The sequence below is a fragment of the Prionailurus viverrinus genome, chromosome B3 (genome assembly GCF_022837055.1).
Source record: "Prionailurus viverrinus isolate Anna chromosome B3, UM_Priviv_1.0, whole genome shotgun sequence".
Lineage (NCBI taxonomy): Eukaryota > Metazoa > Chordata > Mammalia > Carnivora > Felidae > Prionailurus > Prionailurus viverrinus.
In genome coordinates, this window is record NC_062566.1 from 22,607,114 (window position 1) to 22,630,144 (window position 23,031).

Genomic DNA, 23,031 nt, shown 5'->3' on the forward strand with positions numbered 1-23,031 from the left:
TGAGTTACCCAATTTGAGCACCCATGTGTTTCCAGCCAGGACTCTGACTGCTGTACTAGGGAAATACAATAAATGAACCAGGAAGCATTGAGTGCCCATTTGATGCTTGTGATCTCTATTTTAGGTAAAACCAGTAATCTTAACTGATTAATTACCTCAGCACTATTAGACACAGGGCCAGAAAAGGCAGAGGAGTGGCAGTTTATTTAAGAGCAGTTTTTAATTTAAGAGCAGAAGTAGAAAACTGAGCTAGGAGGGAACTGATGTGGGAAGTTAGAAAGGGGGAGAGGCTGATGCACTGAAAGCATCAATGGGGGGATATGTTTGGGTGGTGATCTGGAGCAGGTGACAAGAAGTGTCAGGGAGAGATATGTGAGATAAATAATTCAAGAGGCAGTTACCAGGGACCAAGTTCAGATGTAATGAAGCTTGAATGCCCAATAAGGAATTCTGAGAAGGTGAGGGAGTAAGGTGAAGAGGAAGAAATGAGTCAGGAGACAAAGGTATTTAAGAATGAGAAGGAGTGACTGAGGACTGAGGGTGGCATCAATGAGGAGAGGTGGGAGGTGGAGAGATGGATGCTGTGGCATCATGGGGGAGTAGATGCTGAAGGAGCAGAGAAGAGCCAGGAGTCAGAAGCAGCAGCTGGGCTCAAGGAAGTCACCACCACCACCACCAGGCATGGAAGTATGCAGGAGAAGAGAAGACAGTGACTTTTGGTGAAAGAATTTGGGGCCATCTAGGTGTCAGTAAGGCAATGTGGAAAGGGACCAAGAGCTAGAAGAGCTGTCAGGTCTCTTTCCCTGGAAAGTCAGGAGTGGAAGCTCCTCTGGAGCACTTAGGCAGGTGCCACACAGCATTTTCTGTGACAAAGATCAGATTTTAAAACAAACTGGGGCTTCATGTCACCTTTGCTGTCAAAGAATTAAAAGATGGCTTATGAATCCAAAGGGCATATTCTGAGAAACTCTCTCATGGAGGACACAGGTTGCCATTTAAAAATTGTAGATTCCAAACTGTAGAAAGGGTACATTCATTCTGAGGATGTGAGGGACAGAAATGCAACTATAAAGGTCTCTTACTTTCCAGTACTTAGTGCCCTGGGGATCTTAAGCCTTTTGAAATCAGACACTTCATACAACTACCACTTCTGAGAATCCCCAGTAAACATCTTCATCTCAAGCAATCAGATGCAGTAGACAAAAACTGAAGGAGAGATCAGTTGTCTGGGGTTTAGCCATGGTATTGCCTAAGCAGAGCATATGAGACCTCAGCTGAAGCATGCTGCCCTCTCTTGCTCTTTGTTATCACTAGCCTTGTCTCACATGTAACACTCCCCCCCACCCCCCACACACAAAAGCATTCCAGCATTTAATAAACATTGACTGAACCACTGGTGTCCTGTGGAGTGTGCACAGCTGGGTGTATTAACCACAGTTTTGTTATAATCGATGGAAATAGCTTGAACCACCTTCAAAACTCAAGTTTATTATTCTAGGCTGTTAAATTGTAAAATATTATTTTAAAAGCACTTATGACCATCTTACAAGTCAAATTTCTACACTTGTAATTGATGACTTAAAAACTCCAGAGAAAAAAATAAATGGATAAAATATAATTTTATATTATGTAAACTGCTAAAAAGCTAGGAGACTAATTAATTCTAAACCTTTTGTCAAGTTACAGTTTATTTTTTTAATACATAAAATGTTTCCTTACAAACTGTTTTCCTTTTCCCAGAAAGAGTACAGAGATGCAGACTATTTTAACATGGAAAATGATTACATAAAAAAACTCTTGATGACCTCAGGAAACTGAAAGTTAAACAGTACAAGCCACTTGGGGTCGAATATTGCATTTGTGTCTTTTCTTACAGAGCATAGCAAGACTTGTTTTGAAATATACATATTTTCTTGTACTGGAATCTTTAGTAAGTTATCTTGTATTTCCCATGATTTTCTAGCATTCACCTGAATGAGTGTGGATGCCAAAGATTTCCACTCCAGAGCACCCCCATGATGAGCACCTTTTCTTCTCCCAAGAGTGGTCTTGAGGCAGTTTTCTACTGATGTTAGTGATGGATCAAGTTTCCCTTAGTCTTCAAACGATGTATATCTGTTAATTCCATCCCATCACGACATGAGCAACAAGGAGGTAACACATCCCAACTGTGCAGGAGACAACCATCATTGGGAAGCCCAACCTAAAACATGAAGAGAAGTGGATTGTGGTGTCTGGTGTCTGGCAAGTAATGTGAGTTCTAAATTAATTATTACATATGTCATTACATCATTATACTTGTCATGACTTAGGAGGTTTGTGTATCCACAAAGTCAATTACTTCTTATTTCTAGAAATTGAAAAGTTGGTTTTAACCTAGATGATATGGATGCATGCCTACATTAGATATCTCCCAATGTATGACATTTTATTGAGAAATACTTACAATTTTTACAAATTTTAATTGACATTTTATAGCCTCAATTTAATCATCTACAACATTAGAGTGTTGGTCTTGATAATGACACTTAACAACTGTCAGTGTCATATAACTGGACCATTTTTTAAGTCTCTGCATCATCTTCCAATTGTCCTTCTGAGAAAACTGATTTCCTAGAAATGTCATATTCCTATAGACCCCTGAAGTTCCTAACACTTAATAGTGAAGAGAGCTTTAGAGGTAGGATTAGAAAATAACCTCTTGTCTCTAGGAAGGGAAGAGGAAAGAATGGAATTTCTTCTGTATTCAGTGAAGTGCAGGAGGTATAGGTATGCACAAATACAAAAGAAGTCATGAGAAGATGAAAGTTTCCCTCATTATATTCTTCCCACGATGTACTTGTGTTCCCACAAATTCCTATCCCAGCTAAAAAAATCACAATTGATTCCCATTTCACATTTGGAATTCATGCTTTGAAGCCATTACTTCGTGCTGCATTGCCATTGAGGGAAGTCACTGCAAAGACTAAAATTTTTGTCCCAAAAGGCTTAAAAATTCACTGGGAAGAGCCTAGTATGTTATAATGATAATGATTATAACATTCTTCCTTCCCCTGGCTGTGGGCATGGGGAGTGGCTACTCAGAGTCACAGTAAGGCTCTTTCTATGAAGCTATAATTTAAACACAGAAACTACAACCACAAGTGAAATAGCTCCTTAAATTCTAGACCAGAATTAGACATTTCAGTAAGGTGGTAGGTTCTATTCTAGGCACATTTCTTTTACAAAATGAAAAACTGAAACAACAGATTTCAGTAAAATAATCTAAATTTGAGATTAGTAAACTTTGTTGTTTTTTTTAATAGCTGAATATGTTAGCAATAGGTCAGTCCTAATAATTGAATTCTGGAAAAATGCACCCAGGAATAGTGTCTGTTCAACTCCAGGTGTCACAGACATCATCACAAGCGTTCACACAAATGCAAAACTTTTCCTTACACTGTGACAGATTGTATGGAATTGAGTCAGTGTCAAGTAAGATGCTGAATACTTCAACCTGGGTGATATGACACCTGACTGTGTTTCAGAAGAAAGTATGCTTTCCCAAAGGATGGAGTCCACAAAAAGAAGACCTTACTCTTGGGGAGTCCAAGCCCAAAGGAATTTCCTTGTAGATGGTTCTGCTGTGCTCCCAACATCGTAGATGGTTACTGGTGTCTCAGAGATGGCAACAATCCTGAGAAGGAGTATCATCTAGGGATTGATGCAAGCATTCAGACACCATCAAAAAAAAATTGTTCATGTAGTGTCTAGACACTGTGGAAATCCTCATAAAGTTTACCTCATCAACTTTTCATATCACCTTTTGAGATTGATATCATCACATCCACTGTGCAGATGGGGTTCGGAAAAGGAAGCAGACTTATCCAGGTTACTTGGCTAATCTCCTTTGGTGTGGACAGACATTCAAACCCCCTCAGTCTAACTCTAGAGTGCATGCTTTTAATCACTATACATTCTGCTTCCCTGTGGGTACAGGTAAACCATACAATGACAACATACAACTCAGAAATAAGTGACTTATTCACATCTACTATATGCTAAGGGCCTGATGTTGAGAATGCAGAAGTTGAAATTTCCCAAACACAATAAGGCAGGTCATACATATTATCCCTATTTCATAGAAGAAACTGAAGCTTAAATATATTAAGGAATTTGACAAAGTATGCCACCACTAAGATGCAGATGATGTTTTGGCATATTTTTCTGGCTTCAAAATCCACACGCATTCCCACCACAACACATTAGTTAAGGGTTCTGTTCTTATCCAGCTGCATGATCCTGGGAAAGTATTAAACATCTCCGTGACTGAATTTGTTCATCTTTAAAATGGAAGTAATAATAATACCTACTTACTAAGGTTGTTATGAGGATTATGCGTTCACCCCTATAAATCCCTTAGACAAGCATCTGGTCACATAATGAGCCACCAGAGCAAAGACTGACAAGAGACCCCTTAGTGTTCATTTAACATGACAGTGAATCTCAGACAAGATGTCCAGGACTACAAGAGAGACCTTTTAATATTCACTGAGCCTCGGGAGAATGGATCAACCTAAGCCTATCCTAATACCACCTACAGTCTCCTAACATCACAACATACAAACTCCAGCCTAACCAGTGGGAAGAGAGAGAGAGAGAGAAACAAAAGCAGAAACAGACAGAGATAGAGACAGAAAGAGAGGGATAAAAAGGGAAAGGGGGAAGGGAGGGAGGTAAAGAGAGGAGGCAGGGAGGGAGAAACAAAAAAAAGAGAAGGGAATTATATCAGATATCAGTTCTAATAAATTAGATTCAAGCTTCATCATCTGCTAGTTGGATTATAACATGCCAACAAAAAATAATACAAAGATATTTGCATGTACCATAAGATCCTTGAACCCATAAATGTGTATACAGTAAGGATTCTATGAATGAAAAATGTGCTTTTACAGTCCAAAGAGAATTGACCTAGGTAAATCAGTATTTTTTATAGATCAAGAAACAAGAAACTACAGCCCCCAGGCCAATACTAGCCCACTGACTGTTCTTGTAAATAAAGTTTGATTGTAACACATTCTCTCCCATTCATTTACTTATCATAAAATGGATGTTCTACCATCTAGGGTAGCTGAGGCTGCCACATCAAAGTACTGTTGAGTAGTTGCAACAGAGACCATGTGGCCCATGAAGCCTGAAAGATTTATATCTGACCCTTACAAAAAAAAATGTTTGACACTCCTTATCATAGAAAAAGACATTAAGTCCTGGGAAGGCGAAGAAACTTGTCATCTTCTTGTCAGCTCACTCAAAATGCAAGGTAATCCCAGACCACAAGCCAATAGAAATATACTGTGAGCCACTATGTAATTTCAAATTTCTAGTACCATGTATTTAAAAAAAAGTAAAAAAAAAGTGAAATTAAATTTAATAATATATTATTGAATCCAACATACCCAAAATATTATTTTAACATATAATCAACATAAAATTGAATAGTTTACATTAATTTTTATGCTAAATCTTTGAAATCCAGTGTGGGTTTTCCATTCACAGAACACCTTAATTTGACTTGCCACATTTCAAGGCTTAAATGTGCCAAACTGACTAGGGGTTGTGTGGTCCAATGCAGCTCTAGGTGGCTCACAATATCTGGATGAAAACATTTGAAAAGGCAGGTTTATGACCTTGAGTAGATGCAGGGGATTCTGGCTCTACATGGATCTTTCACAGAGGATATGCAAGAGTGAAGCATTTGCAGGAAAAAAAGAGGTTGAGACAGACTGGCAGGGGCTCTGCAACTATCTGTGTACATCTCCACCAGGCTAGCAAGCTCATCAGGGTGGCCTTTTCTTGTACATTTTGGAAGTCACACATACAGACAAAGAATTCTCTAATGTTAGAGTCAAGACAAATGATGAAGCTATTCATTGGCATTTGATGGCACTGACAGCAGTAGCTACACACCTGAGTATATGATGGGTAAAGACAAGGATGGGGCAGCTCTGTTGAAACTGCTAAAGTTGGCATCTTCCTTCTTGGGGTGAGTCCCTGTTGCTTTTTCCTGTGGGAGTACCGTTAGTTTGGTTGGTGTTTTAATGCTTCACTCCCTGTCCAGGCAAGAGTCCACTGAAAGGAGATTTATTTGAAGTGAGGGCACTAATGACTTCCTGTCACTGCCAGCCATTCTCTGAGTATACACATTTATGCTCCAAATTTACCAAGAGCAGTTCCACTTCCCAGAAGATACGTCTGTCTTCCTCCCCAAGCCTCTCAGAAAAGCAGTACCTTCTCCAAAAGGCTTAGGAAAAGCATATTTGTTCAAAACATAGCATCACATTATGTTTTCATTTCCCTCTGAGATTATTTTCAATCCATTCTGGCTCCAAACATCACATTCTGTTACAGAAGACAAAAACACTTGAATGTCAAAGCACAAATCCAGGGGTTTCGGGAGAAGATGGTGGCGTAGGAGGACGATGGGCTCACTGCGCATCCTGCTGATCACTTAGATTCCACCTACACCTGCCTAAATAACCCAGAAAACCACCAGAAGACTAGCAGAATGGAGTCTCCAGAGCCAAGCGCAGACGAGAGGCCCACGGAAGAGGGTAAGAAGGGCGGAGAGGCGGTGCGCGCTGCAAAGACTGGCAGGAGGGAGCCGGAGTGGAGGAGCAGCCTGCCGGCCAAGCAGAGCCCCCGAGTCTGGCTTGCAAAAGTGGAGGGGCCAGATGGAGTGTGTTCCAACAGCAAGCGTGACTTAGCATCTGGGAGGTCATAAGTTAACAGCTCTGCTCAGAAAGCGGGAAGGCTGGAGGACAAAGGGAGGGAGAGTTGCTGAGCCCTGGGATGACAGAGCTCAGTTAGGCGGGGAACAAAGGTGCTAGCCAGTGCCATCTCCCTCACCCATCCCCCAGCCAAAATCCCAAAGGGAACCAGTTCCCACCAGGGAACTTGTTTGCTCCTCACAAACACCCAACGCTGTGCTTCTGCGGAGCCACCCCTCCGGGAGTGGGTCTGACTCACTTCCACTGCCACAGGGCCCCTCCTGAAGTGGATCACCTAATGAGAAGTGAGCTAAGCCTGCCCCTCCTGCCCCCATGCACCTTGCCTACCCACCCCAGCTAATACGCCAGATCCCCAGCACCACAAGCCTGGCAGTGTGCAAGTACCCCAGACAGGCCATGCCACCCCACAGTGAAGAGAAGGCACACACCAATCTGACTGTGGCCCCAGCGGTGGGCTGGGGGCAGACATCAGGTCTGACTGCGGCCCCACCCACCAACTCCAGGTATACACCACAGCACAGGGGAAGTGCCCTGCAGGTCCGCACCACTCCAGGGACTACCCAAAGGACCAAACGGAAGATTCCCCTCAAAAGAATCACCAGGAAATAACAACAGCTAATGAACTGATCAAAAAGGATTTAAATAATATACCAGAAAGTGAATTTAGAATAATAGTCATAAAATTAATCACTGGGCTTGAAAACAGTATAGAGGACAGCAGAGAATCTCTTGCTACAGAGATCAAGGGACTAAGGGACAGTCAGGAGGAGCTGAAAAACGCTTTAAACAACATGCAAAATAAAATGGAAATGACCATGGCTCGGATTGAAGAGGCAGAGGAGAGAATAGGTGAACTAGAAGATAAAACTATGGGAAAAGAGGAAGCTGAGAAAAAGAGAGATAAAAAAATCCAGGAGTATGAGGGGAAAATTAGAGCACTAAGTGATACACTTAGAGAAGGAAGGAGAAGGAAGAGAGACAGAAAGGTGCCGAAGGTATACTTGAAGAAATAATAGCTGAGAACTTCCCTGAACTGGGGAAGGAAAAAGGCATTGAAATCCAAGAGGCACAGAGAACTCCCTTCTGACGTAACTTGAATCGATCTTCTGCACGATATATCATAGTGAAACTGGCAAAATACAAGGATAAAGAGAAAATCATGAAAGCAGCAAGGGATAAACGTGCCCTAACATATAAAGGGAGACCTATAAGACTCGTGACCGATCTCTCTTTTGAAATTTGGCAGGCCAGAAAGGATTGGCACGAGATCTTCAATGTGATGAACAGAAAAAATATGCAGCCGAGAATCCTTTATCCAGCAAGTCTGTCATTTAGAATAGAAGAAGAGATAAAGGTCTTCCCAAACAAACAAAATCTGAAGGAGTTTGTCACCACTAAACCTGCCCTACAAGAGATCCTAAGGGGGATCCTGTGAGACAAAGTACCAGAGAAATCACTACAAGCATAAAACATACAGACATCACATGACTCTAAACCCGTATCTTTCTATAATAACACTGAATTGATGGATTCAATGCAACAACCAAAAGACATAGGGTATCAGAATGGATAAAAAAACAAGACCCATCTATTTTCTGTCTACAAGAGACTCATTTTAGATCTGAGGACACCTTTAGATTGAGAGTGAGGGGATGGAGAATTATTTAGCATGCTACTGGAAGCCAAAAGACAGCTGGAGTAGCCATACTTATATCAGAAAAAAATAGACTTTAAATTAAAGTCTGTAACAAGAGATGAAGAAGGGTATTATATAATAATTACAGATTCTATCCATCAGGAAAAGCTAACAATTATAAATGTCTATGCACCGAATACCGGAGCCCCTAAATATATAAAACAATTACTCATAAACATAAGCAACCTTACTGATAAGAATGTGGTAATTGCAGGGGACTATAACACTCCACTTACAGAAATGGATAGATCATCTAGACACACAGTCAATAAAGAAACAAGGGCCCTGAATGATACATTGGATCAGATGGACTTGACAGACATATTTGGAACTCTGCATCCCAAAGCAACAGAATATACTTTCTTCTCGAGTGCACATGGAAGATTCTCCAAGATAGATCATATACTGGGTCACAAAACAGCCCTTCATAAGTATACAAGAGCTGAAATTATACCATGCATACTTTCAGACCACAATGCTATGAAGCTTGAAATCAACCACAGGAAAAAGTCTGGAAAACCTCCAAAAGCATGGAGGTTAAAGAACACTCTCCTAAGATTGAATGGCTCAACCAGGCAATTAGGGATGAAATTAAAAAATATATGGAAACAAACAAAAATGAAAATACAACAATCCAAACGCTTAGGAATGCAGGGAAGGCAGTCCTGAGAGGAAAATACATCGCAATCGAGGCCTATCTCAAGAAACAAGAAAAATTCCAAATACAAACTCTAAGAGCACACCTAAAGGAAATAGAAGCAGAACAGCAAAGGCAGCCTAAACCCAGCAGAAGAAGAGAAATAATAAAGATCAGAGCAGAAATAAACAATATAGAATCTAAAAAAAACTGTGGAGCAGATCAACAAAACCAAGAGTTGGTTTTTTGAAAAAATAAACAAAATTGACAAATCTCTAGCCAGGCTTCTCAAAAAGAAAAGGGAGATGACCCAAATAGATAAAATCATGAATGAAAATGGAATTATTACAATCAATCCCTCATAGATACAAACAACTATCAGGGAATACTATGAAAAATTATATGCCATCAAATTGGACAACCTAGAAGAAATGGACAAATTCCTGAACACCCACACTCTTCTAAAACTTAATCAGAAGGAAATAGAAAGTTTGAACAGACCCACAACCAGCGAAGAAATTGAATCGGTTATCAAAAATCTCCCAACAAATAAGAGTCCAGGACCAGATGGCTTCCCAGGGGAGTTCTACCAGACGTTTAAAGCAGAGATAATACCTATCCTTCTCAAGCTATTCCAAGAAATAGAAAGGGAAGGAAAACTTCCAGACTCCTTCTATGAAGCCAGTATTACTTTGATTCCTAAACCAGACAGAGACCCAGTAAAAAAAGAGAACTACAGGCCAATATCCCTGATGAGTATGGATGCAAGAATTCTCAACAAGATAATAGCAAATCGAATTCAACAGCATATAAAAAGAATTATTCACCATGATCAAGTGGGATTCATTCCTGGGATGCAGGGCTGGTTCAACATTCCCAAATCAATCGACATGATACATCACATTGATAAAAGAAAAGAAAAGAACCATATGATCCTGTCAATCGATGCAGAAAAAGCATTTGACAAAATTCAGCATCCTTTCTTAATAAAAAGCCTCGAGAAAGTCGGGATAGAAGGAATATACTTAAACATCATAAAAGCCATTTATGAAAAGCCCACAGCTAACATTATCCTCAATGGGGAAAAACTGAGAGCTTTTTCCCTGAGATCAGGAACATGACAGGGATGCCCACTCTCACCGCTGTTGTTTAACATAGAGTTGGAAGTTCTAGCATCAGCAATCAGACAACAAAAGGAAATCAAAGGCATCAAAATTGGCAAAGATGAAGTCAAGCTTCCACTTTTTGCAGATGACATGATACTATACATAAAAAACCTTATAGACTCCACCAAAAGTCTGCTAGAACTGATACATGAATTCAGCAAAGTCACAGGATACAAAATCCATGTACAGAAATCAGTTGCATTCTTATACACTAACAATGAAGCAACAGAAAGACAAATAAAGAAACTGATACCATTCACAATTGCACCAAGAATCATAAAATACCTAGGAATAAATCTAACCAAAGATGTAAAAGATCTGTATGCTGAAAACTATAGAAAGCTTATGAAGGTAATTGAAGAAGATATAAAGAAATGGAAAGACATTCCCTGCTCATGGATTGGAAGAATAAATATTGTCAAAATGTCAATACTACCCAAAGCTATCTACACATTCAATGCAATCCCAATCAAAATTGCACCAGCATTCTTCTTGAAACTAGAACAAGCAATCCTAAAATTCATATGGAACCACAAAAGTCCCCGAATAGCCAAAGGAATTTTGAAGAAGAAGACCAAAGCAGGAGGCATCACAATCCCAGACTTTAGCCTCTACTACAAAGCTGTCATCATCAAGACAGCATGGTATTGGCACAAAAACAGACACATAGACCAATGGAATAGAATAGAAACCCCAGAACTAGACCCACAAACGTATGGCCAACTCATCTTTGACAAAGCAGGAAAGAACATCCAATGGAAAAAAGACAGCCTCTTTAACAAATGGTGCTGGGAGAACTGGACAGCAACATGCAGAAGGTTGAAACTAGACCACTTTCTCACACCATTCACAAAAATAAACTCAAAATGGATAAAGGACCTGAATGTGAGACAGGAAACCATCAAAACCCTAGAGGAGAAAGCAGGAAAAGACCTCTCTGACCTCAGCCGTAGCAATCTCTTACTCGACACATCCCCAAAGGCAAGGGAATTAAAAGCAAAAGTGAATTACTGGGACCTTATGAAGATAAAAAGCTTCTGCACAGCAAAGGAAACAACCAACAAAACTAAAAGGCAACCAACGGAATGGGAAAAGATATTTGTAAATGACATATCGGACAAAGGGCTAGTATCCAAAATCTATAAAGAGCTCACCAAACTCCACACCCGGAAAACAAATAACCCAGTGAATAAATGGGCAGAAAACATGAATAGACACTTCTCTAAAGAAGACATCCGGATGGCCAACAGGCACATGAAAAGATGCTCAACGTCGCTCCTTATCAGGGAAATACAAATCAAAACCACACTCAGATATCACCTCACGCCAGTCAGAGTGGCCAAAATGAACAAATCAGGAGACTATAGATGCTGGCGAGGATGTGGAGAAATGGGAACCCTCTTGCATTGTTGGTGGGAATGCAAACTGGTGCAGCCACTCTGGAAAACAGTGTGGAGGTTCCTCAAAAAATTAAAAATAGACCTACCTTATGACCCAGCAATAGCACTGTTAGGAATTTACCCAAGGGATACAGGAGTACTGATGCATAGGGGCATTTGTACCCCAATGTTTATAGCAGCACTCTCAACAATAGCCAAATTATGGAAAGAGCCTAAATTTCCATCAACTGATGAATTCATAAAGAATTTGTGGTTTATATACACAATGGAGTACTACAGGGCAACGAGAAAGAATGAAATATGGCCCTTTGTAGCAACGTGGATGGAACTGGAGAATGTTATGCTAAGTGAAATAAGCCATACAGAGAAAGACAGATACCATATGTTTTCACTCTTATGTGGATCCTGAGAAACTTAACAGAAACCCATGGGGGAGGGGAAGGAAAAAAAAAGAGGTTAGAGTGGGAGAGAGCCAAAGCATAAGAGACTCTTAAAAACTGAGAACAAACTGAGGGTTGATGGGGGGTGGGAGGGAGGGGAGAGTGGGTGATGGGTATTGAGGAGGGCACCTTTTGGGATGAGCACTGGGTGTTGTATGGAAACCAATTTGACAATAAATGTCATATATTGAAAAAAAACATTCCACTGTCCTCTGGAGTGCATTGTTTCTAATAAAAAATAAAATAAAATAAAATAAAATAAAATAAAATAAAATAAAATAAAATGAAATAAAATAATTTGTTAGGTTGCAAAAAAAAAAAAGCACAAATCAAGATGCAAAATGTCAGATGGAGGCCCAGACAAACGCTGCATTTGATGTATTCAGTTTTAGGTTAAAAACGCAACTGTGATGACACACAGTACTCCAAGGAACCAAAACTTCCAGATTTCTGGGAAACAAGCTGCCCCAGAACTATGCAATTTCCAATGGAGGTCAGGCATTGCACTGAGAGCAAAGCTCCACACACTGAAGTGACCTGGTTTTCAAAAGGAAATGTTTGCTAATGAAGTCTCCTACTTGGGTTTTAGGCTGAAACCATTCTTCCTTTTTATTTTTCCTTTCCAAAAGCCTTTATAACACACCATGACTATAGGTCTTAATCAAAAGACATTTTTCTGTTTCCTTTCTACAAAGGTAATGAATGTTTCTCAGCAGAATGGCTTCTGTTTCTACAGAACTGGGAGCTTATCACGTGGGTACACAGCTGGCTCCACTTTCTGTAGACCATGGGTACCTTGAGAGCCATGGTCTTCAGCCCCTTAACCTGTCTTCAGCTAACTCAGGACCCAAGGACAGGAATTTCTTTCTCATCCTCAGCCCTCATTTTAAATTTGAACAGCTGCATGCCTCATCTCCTGGATCTCTCCAGGTGACAACTAGCTAATTCTCTTCATGAAGAAAGGCTGAAGGAGCTTCCTGCATCTTATAAATAAAGACCCATCATTGTATTTCCCAGAGAGAGAGGAGTTCATGGAGGGGTAGAAAGTGATGATCTGGAGGGAGAGCTACAGAAGAAAGAAGGCACATCCAAGGAAGGAGGAGGTCTCCTGGTGTCTTCAGAGTCCTCCCCATCACATTGCATTGGTGACTATCTGCCAGCAGTACAGTTCACATGGCTAAAGACTAGACAGGATGACAGAGGAACATTATAGGAATCATGGCAAGGAACAAAGCATTAAAGTGAAGAGGCAAAGCTTGGGAAGGAAAAGCCATACAAGGATGAAATTCTAATAGTTTGGTTTTTTCCCCCATCAGAATAGATTTTTTTGGGTGGTTTCTTTTTCATGCGTTCAAGCTTATGACATGTATCTACCATCTTTATAGCAAGCAAAAGAGAAAGAATTTGAGAAAATTATGTCTTGGCCTTTCTCCTCCTGAGAAAAGGCATTTTTGTTGCATACTTTGTGCCCACCTCTGCCATCTTCTTCTGTCTCTTGACCAGCATCAGTACTATTTGGCCATCTGTGGAGTTAGAACTCTCATCACTACCACCATGAGATCTGCAGTCAGCCAGCCTCTCACTTCCATGTTGGGAAGTCGCTTTACCAGCTGAGAATCTCCACTGAACATAAATAGAAAGTCAGACAACCTCCCAGACACCTGGCACCATGTGAAGACACTCTATTATGCTCTGTCCAATACCTATGTTAAGTTTCCTGGCTCCTTCTCCCATATTTAGAATGTAACCTTCTTTCTGATTTTTATTAATTTCAGTATACTTAACATAGAGTGTTAAATTAGTTTTAGGCATACAATATAGTGATTCAACAATCCCATATATTACTCAGTATTTTTTAATATGAAATTTATTGTCAAATTGGTTTCCATACAACACCCAGTGTTCATCCCAAGAGGTACCCTCCTCAATGCCCATCACCCACTCTCCCCACCACCCCCATCAACCCTCAGTTTATTCTCAGATTTTAAGAGTCTCTTATGATTTGGCTCTCTCCCTGTCTCTTTTTTTTCCTTCCCCTCCTTCTGTTAAGTTTCTCAGGATCCACATAAGAGTGAAAACATATGGTATCTGTCTTTCTCTGTATGAATTATTTCACTTAGCATAACACTCTCCAGTTCCATCCACGTTGCTACAAAAGGCCATATTTCATTCTTTCTCATTGTCACATAGTATTCCACTGTGTATATAAACCACAAATTCTTTATCCATTCATCAGTTGATGGACATTTAGGCTCTTCCCGTAATTTGGCTATTGTTGAAAGTGCTGCTATAAACATTGGGGTACAAGTGCCCCTATGCATCAGCACGCCTGTATCCTTTGGGTAAATTCCTAGCAGTGCTATTTCTGGGTCATAGAGTAGATCTATTTTTAATTTTCTGAAGAACCTCCACACTATTTTCCAGAGACGCTGCACCAGTTTGCATTCCCACCAACAATGCAAGAGGGTTCCCATTTCTCCACAACCTCGCCAGCATCTATAGTCTCTTGATTTGTTTATCTTAGCCATTCTGACTGGTGTGAGGTGGTATCTGAGTGTGGTTTTGATTTGTATTTCCCTGATGAGGAGCAACGTTGAGTATCTTTTCATGTGCCTGTTGGCCATCCGGATGTCTTCTTTAGAGAAGGGTCTATTCATGTTTTCTGCCCATTTATTCACTGGATTATTTGTTTTCCGGGTGTGGAGTTTGGTGAGCTCTTTATAGATTTTGGATACTAGCCCTTTGTCTGATATGTCATTTGAAAATATCTTTCCCCATTCCATCGGTTGCCTTTTAGTTGTGCTGATATTACTGAGTATTCTTCAAGACAAGTGTACTCTTAATCCCCTTCACCTATTTCAAATATCTCCCCTGTGTGTAACCATCAGCTTATTCTCTACATGGTTAAGAGTCTGGTTTTTCATTTGTATCTCTCTCTCTCTCTCTCTCTCTCTCTCTCATTTTTTCCCTTTGTTCATTTTTTCTGTTTCTCAAATTCCACATGAGTGAAATCATATGGTATTTGTCTTTCTCTGACTGGCTTATTTCACTTAGGATTATACTCTCTAGTCCATCCATGTCATTGCAAAAGGCAAGATTTCATTCTTTTTTATGGCTAAATAATATTCTATTATATATATATATATATATATATATATATATATAATTTATATATTATATCTTTATCCATTTATCTATTGATGGACACTTGGGATGCTTCCATAATGTAGCAAATGTAAATGATGTACAATAAACAGGGGTGCATGCATCCCTTCTGACTTTTTAAAGAATGTCACATTTATCTAGGTGAAATGGCAGCAACATTCCTCATCTCCACACAGAAGCCTTTATGTTTACCTTTCTTTTTTCCCTCTTTTGAGTGTTGGACTCACACTCTGGACTACATCTCTCTGGCTCTCCTCTAAGAAGTTTCTCTACCAAGTGCCCTATTCTCCCCTATCTTTAATGCCTCCTATTTACTGGCATCTTCTGGCCTATACACCCTGAAATTCTTCCTTTATTACAATTAATTGATCCTCTCTTAAATTACTTAATATCATTTATATTGAACTCTTTGTTGTCTAATATGTGGGCGATATAAAGAGAAATAACAGGCACTCCTTGCCTACAAGTAGCCCACAGTGAAAGGGAAAAACAGAAGATCAAATTTGTAAAACAATATAGTTAGTACTATCTAGAGGCCCCTACTCAGGATTCTGAAGGCAAGCACCAAAAGCAAGAAGCTCTTTCATTGGTGGTGCCCAACTGGGGTGGGGGGGCATGAGGGGCTGAGCAGAGCAGAGGAGGTTTGTAAGAAAAATGACTTTTGAGTTTCGTGTTCAACAGAAAATAGGAATTTAATAGGCAAAGAAGAGGAGAATGGGCATGAAAATTTCAAAGAGAGCATCTATTTGGTTCCACTGATTCTTAAAATAACTTTGATTATTTATATTTTTCCAGAAAAACATTTATTTTAGAAAAATTCTTTTTCATGTAATATTCTAATGTAACTTTAATACTTGCCTCTGTAGTTTTATTCCCTTTGTATTTATTTTTTAATGTTTTTATTTATTTTTGAGGGAGAGACATATTACTAGTGAGGGGTGGGCAGAGAGAGAGGGAGGCACAGAATCCAAAGCAGGCTCCAGGCTCCAAGCTGTCAGCACAGAGCCTGGCACAGGGCTCGAACTCACAAACTGTGAAATCATGACCTAAGCTGAAGGACACTCAACCAGCTGAGCCACCCAGGTGCCCTTTTTATTCCCTTTTAACACATAATTTTTACTTTTATTCTTTTTCTTTGTTGATGACAAAGTTTTATCTATAATATGAAAAATGTTGGGGTGCCTGGGTGGGTTTGACTGTTAAGTGTCCAACTCTTGATTTGGCTCAGGTCATGATCTCACAGTCATGAGATTGAGTGCCCCCCCACCCCCTTCAGAATTCACACTATGGAGTGTTTACAAAAAAATTTTTTTGACAAAAAAATCACCTCTTGACTTATCAATTCTACCATTTACAGTCTTGTTTGCATGTGTGTGTGTGTGTTTGGTTTTGTTTGTTTCTATTTAAATTCCAGTTAGTTGATATACAGTGAAATATTAGTTCCAGGTATAGATTTTAGTGATTCAACTCTTACATAAAATACCCGGTGCTCATCACAAATGTACTCCTTAATCCCCATCACCTATTTAACCCATCCCCCTACCCAAATCCACTCTGATAGCCATCAGTTTGTTCTCTATAGTTAAGAGTCTGTTTTTTGGTTTTCCTCTCTCTCTTTCTCTCCCCTATGATTTTTTTGTTTCTTAAATTCTGTATATGGGTGAAATCGTGGTATTTATCTTTCTCTAACTTATTTCACTTAGTATAATACTCTATAGCTTCATCCATGTCGTTGCATATGGCAAGTATTTATTCTTTTTGATGGCTGAATAATATTCCATTGTGTATATATACCACTTCTTCTTTACCCATTCATTAGTCAGTGGGCATTTGGACTCTTTCCATAACTTGACTATTGTTGATAATGCTGCTATAAATATTGGGGTGCACATGTTCTTTAAATCAGTTTTTTTTATTCTTTGGGTAAGTACCTAGTAGTGCAATTGCTGGATGGTAGGATAGTTAAATTTTTAATTTTTTGAGGAAATTCTATATTGTTTTCTAGAGTGGCTACACCAGTTTGCATTCCCACCAACAGTGCACAAGTGTTCCCCTTTCTCCACATTCTCACCAACACCTGTTGTTTACAGTATTGTTAATTTTAGCCATTCTGACAAGTGTAAGGTGATATCTCATTGTAATTTTAATTTGTACTTCCCTGATTATGAGTGATGTTGAGCTTTTTTTCATGTGTCTTTTGTCCATCTGTATGTCTTATTTGGAAAAATGTCTGTTCATGTTTTCTGAACATTTTTTTAATAAAGAGAGTTTTTTTAATGTTTATTTATTTTTGAGAGAGAAAGAGAGAGAGAGAGAGAGAGAGAGAGAATGAATGTGGAAGAAGCAGAGAGAGAGGGAGACACAGAATCTGAAGCAGGCTCCAGGTTCCAAGCTGTCAGCACAAATCTAGACATGGGGCTCAAACTCATGAACTATGATATGACCTGAACTGAAGTTGGAAGCTTAACTGACTGAGCCACCCAGGTGCCCCCCTTCTGCCAATTTTCAAACTGGATTATTTGTTTTTTTGGGTTTTGAGTTTTATAAGTTCTTTATATATTTTGGTGACTAACCCTTTATCATATGTCACTTGCAATTATCTTCTCTTATTCCATTTTTAGTCTTCTAATTCAGTAAGTTTGGTTTCCGTTGCTTGTTTTTTTCCTCCTTCTTTCTTGTTTTATTTCATTTGTGTATTACTTTTCCTCAATTGAAATTAATTAAAATAACCAAGGCTAGATTTGACTCCCATGTACGTCCCCAAGGCCTGCCCTGAACTTTACCATGTTACCTTCTTCTTTGGAGCCAAATCAGCTGCTGGTAAGTCATAGAAAGCAGGGCCCAAGCAAAATCTGGTAGTGTGACTTGAATTTGCTGCATACCTCAACAAATACCCACCTCCCTTAGGCTAATCTTCCTATCAAATAATATTTTCTGCAAAGAAATTTAAAATATAGTAAATAAAGCAATGACCAAGGTATAGTACTTTATGCTCTTGAAAATGCTCTTGAAATAGTGTATATTAATTATCAATGTTTTGAGGTCTTCTTTGGGAAAATGGCAGCATAGGAGGACGCTGGGCTCACTGCATCCTGCTGATCACTTATATTCCACCCACACCTACCTAAATAACCCAAAAAACCACCAGAAGACTAGCAGAACAGGCTTTCTGGAGCCAAGCATAGATAAGATGCCCACAGAAGAGGGTAGGAAGGGCAGAGAGGCAGTGTGCGCTACATGGACTGGCGGGAGGGAGCCGGCCTGGCAGAGGGGCAGCCTGCCCGGCAAAGCAGAGCCCCCAAAGTCTGGATTGCAAAACCAGAGGGGCCAGACTGCGTGAGTTCTGACAGCCAGTGGGACTTAACATCTGGAATGTTATAAGTCAACAGCTCTGCTTGGAGAGCAGGAGGGCAAGAGGACAACGGGAGGGAAAAGTGTTGAACCCTAGAAGACAAAGTTCAGCGAGGAACAAAGGCACTGGACTGCGCCAACTCTCTCACCCATCACCCAGCTGAAATCCCAAAGGGAACCAGTTTCTATCACCAAACTTGCTTGCACCACGCAAACACCCAACGCTGTGCTTCTGTGGATCCATCCCTCTGAAGGGTCTGCCTACCTCGTTCCTGGTGCTGCAGGACCCCTCCCACAGGGGACCACTGACAATGGCAAAGTGAGCTAAGCCTGCCCCTCCTGCCCCTGTGCACCTTGCAGATAGACCCTGGCTAATATGCCAGATCCCATAGAAGCAGCACCACAAACATGCCAGTGTGCAAGTAGCCCAGACAGGGGCTATGCCACTCCACAGTGAGTCCTGAACCTGGGAGAGGGGAAGATAAGGTACACACCAGTCTGACTGTGGCCCCAGCAGTGGGCTGGGGGCAGACATCGGGTCTGACTGCCACCCCGCCCACCAACACAAGTTATTCCAGACAGCACAGGGGAAGTGTCCTGCAGTTCTGCGCCACTCCAGGGACTATCCAAAATGACGAAATGGAAGAATTCTTCTCAAAAGAAACTCCAGGAAGTAGCAACAGCTAACAAATTGATCAAAAATGACTTAAGCAATATAATAGAACATGAATTTAAAATAATAGTCATAAAATTAATCACTGGGCTTGAAAAAAATATAGAGGACAGCAGAGCATCTATTGCTACAGAGATCAAGGGACTAAGAAACAGGAGGAGCTAAAAAATGCTATAAATGAGATGCAAAATAAAATAGAGGTGACCACAGCTCGGATTGAAGAGGCAGAGGAGAGAATAAGTGAATTAGAAGATAAAATTATGGAAAAACAGGAAGCTGAGAAAAAGAGAGATAAAAAAATCCAGGACTATGAGGGGGGAATTAGAGAACTAAGTGATGGAATGAAATGGAACAATATCCATATAATAGGGATTCCAGAGGAGGAAGAGAGAGAGAAAGGGGCTGAAGGTGTGTTTGAACAAATTGTAGCTGAGAACTTCCCTGATCTGGGGAAAGAAAAATGCATTGAAATCCAAAAGGCACAGAAAACTCCCTTCAGACGTAACTTGAAATGATCTTCTGCACGAGTATCATAGTGAAACTGGCAAAATGCAAGGATAAAGAGAAAATTCTGAAAGCAGCTAGGGATAAACGTGCTCTAACATATAAAGGGACACCGATAAGGCTAGTGACAGATCTATCTACTGAAACTTGTCAGGCCAGGAAGGAATGGCAGGAAATCTTCAATGTGATGAACAGGAAAAATATGCAGCCGAGAATCCTTTATCCAAGTCTGTCATTTAGAATAGAAGAGGAGATAAAGGTCTTCCCAAACAAACAAAAACTGAAGGAATTCGTCACCACTAAACCAGCCCTATGAGACATCCTAAGGGGGATTCTGTCAGTGAAATGTTTCAAGGACCACAAAGTACCAGAGACATCACTACAAGCATGAAACCTACAGACATCGCAATGACTCTAAACCCATATCTTTCAATAATAACACTGAATGTAAATGAACTAAATGCTCCAACAAAAAGACATAGGGTATCAGAATGGATAAAAAAACAAGACCCATCTAATTGCTGTCTACAAGAGACTCATTTTAGACCTAAAGACACCTTCAGATTGAAAGTGGAGAACTATCTATCATGCTACTGGAAGTCAAAAGAAAGCTGGAGTAGCCATACTTATATCAGACAAACTAGACTTTAAATTAAAGGCTGTAACAAGAAATGAAGAAGGGAAATATATCATAATTACAGGGCCCATCCATCAGGAAAAGCTAACAATTATAAATGTCTATGTGCCGAATGCGGGAGCCGCCAAATATATAAAACAATTAATCACAAACATAAGCAACCTTATTGATAAGAAGGTGGTAATTGCAGGAGACTTTAATACTCCACTTACAACAATGGATAGATCATCTAGACACAGGCTCAATCAAGAAACAAGGGCCCTGAATGATACATTGGATCAGAAGGACTTGACAGATATACTTAGAACCCTGCATCCCAAAGCAATAGAATATACCTTCTTCTCTAGTACACATGGAACATTCTCCAAAATAGATCACATATTGGGTCACAAAACAGCCCTTCATATATATAAAAGAATTGAGATCATACCATGCATATTTTCAGATCACAAGGCTATAAAGCTTGAAATTAACCACAGGAAAAGCCTGGAAAACCTCTGAAACCATGGCGGTTAAAGAACAGCCTAATAAAGAATGAATGGGTCAACCAGGCAATTAGGGAAGAAATTAAAAAATATATGCAAACAAATGAAAATGAAAATACAACAATCCAAATGGTTTGGAATGCAGGGAAGGCAGTAGAGGAAAATACATTGCAATCCAGCCTGTCTCAAGAAACAAAAAAAAATCCCAAATACAAAATCTAATAGCACACCTTAAGGAAATAGAAGCAGAACAGCAAAGATACCCCAAACCCAGCAGAAGAAGAAAAATAATAAAGATAGGAGCAGAAATAAACAATATAGAATCTAAAAAATTGTAGAGTAGATCAATTAAACCAATACTTTTTTTTGAAAAAAATAAACAAAATTGATAAACTTCTAGCTAGGCTTTTCAAAAAGAAAAGGGAGATGACCCAAATAGATAAAATCATGAATGAAAATGGAATTATTACATCCAATCCCTCAGAAATACAAGCAATTATCAGGGAATACTATGAAAAATTATATGCCAACAAACTGGACAACCTGGAAGAAATGGACACATTCCTAAGCACCCACACACTTCCAAAACTCAAACAGGAAGAAATAGAAAACTTGAACAGACCCATAACCAGCGAATAAATTGAATCAGTTATCAAAAATCTCCAACAAATAAGAGTGCAGGACCAGACGGCTTCCCAGCGGAGTTCTACCAGACATTTAAAGCAGAGATAATACCTATCCTTCTCAAGCTATTACAAAATATAGATAGGGAAGGAAAATTTCCAGACTCATTCTATGAAGCCAGTATTACTTTGATTCCTAAACCAGACAGATATCCAGCAAAAAAAGAGAACTACAGGCCAATATCCCTGATGAGTATGGATGCAAAAATTCTCAACAAGATACTAGCAAGTCGAATTCAACAGCATATAAAAAGAATGATTCACCATGATCAAGTGGGATTCCTTCCTGGGATGCAGGGCTGATTCAACATTCCCAAATCAATCGACATGATACATCACATTGATAAAAGAAAAGAAGAAAACCATATGATCCTGTCAATCGATGCAGAAAAAGCATTTGACAAAATTCAGCATCCTTTCTTAATAAAAAGCCTCGAGAAAGTCGGGATAGAAGGAATATACTTCAACATCATAGAAGCCATTTATGAAAAGCCCACAGCTAACATCATCCTCAATGGGGAAAAACTGAGAGCTTTTTCCCTGAGATCAGGAACACGACATGGATGTCCACTCTCACCACTGTTGTTTAACATAGTGTTGAAATTGTTAGCATCAGCAATTAAACAACAAAAGGAAACCAAAGGCATCAAAATTGGCAATGATGAAGTCAAGCTTTCACTTTTTGCAGATGACATGACATATACATGGAAAACTTGATAGACTCCACCAAAAGTCTTCTAGAACTGATACATGAATTCAGCAAAGTCACTGTGTACAGAATCCATGTACAGAAATTGGTTGCATTTTTATAAACCAATAATGACGCAACAGAAAGACAAATAAAGAAACTGATCCCATTCACAATTGCACTAAGAAGTATAAAATACCTCGGAATAAACCTAACCAAAGATGTAAAAGATCTGTATGCTGAAAACTATAGAAAGATTATGAAGGAAATTTAAGAAGCTACAAGGAAATGGAAACACATTCGTGCTCATGGATTGGAAGAATAAATATTGTTAAAATGTCAATACTACCCGAAGCTGTCTACACATTCAATGCAATCCCAATCAAAATTGCACCAGCATTCTTCTCAAAGCTATAACATGCAATCCTAAAATTTGTATGGAACCACAACTGACCCTGATTAGCCAAAGTAATTTTGAAGAAGACCAAATTAGGAGGCATCAGAATCCCAGACTTTAGCCTCTACTACAAAGCTGTCATCATCAAGACAGCATGGTATTGGCACAAAAACAGACACATAGACCAATGGAATAGAATAGAAACCCCAGAATTAGACCCACAAAAGTATGGCCAACTAATCCTTGACAAAGCAGGAAAGAACATCAGTGGAAAAAAGACAGTCTCTTTAACAAATGGTGCTGGGAGAACTGGACAGCAACATGCAGAAGAATGAAAATAGA

General features: G+C 39.6%; 1 protein-coding gene across 1 annotated transcript in view; it reads right to left on the minus strand.

Annotated features, from left to right (window-relative positions):
• Window positions 1–1,724: 1,724 nt before the first annotated feature.
• Window positions 1,725–23,031, minus strand: part of OCA2 (OCA2 melanosomal transmembrane protein) — a 492,037-nt gene continuing 470,730 nt past the window's right edge. The window contains exon 23 of the mRNA XM_047864593.1: window positions 1,725–2,203. Within this exon, the coding sequence (XP_047720549.1) occupies window positions 2,119–2,203 (85 nt within the window). The 3' untranslated portion in view covers window positions 1,725–2,118. The remainder of the gene's footprint in view (window positions 2,204–23,031) is intronic.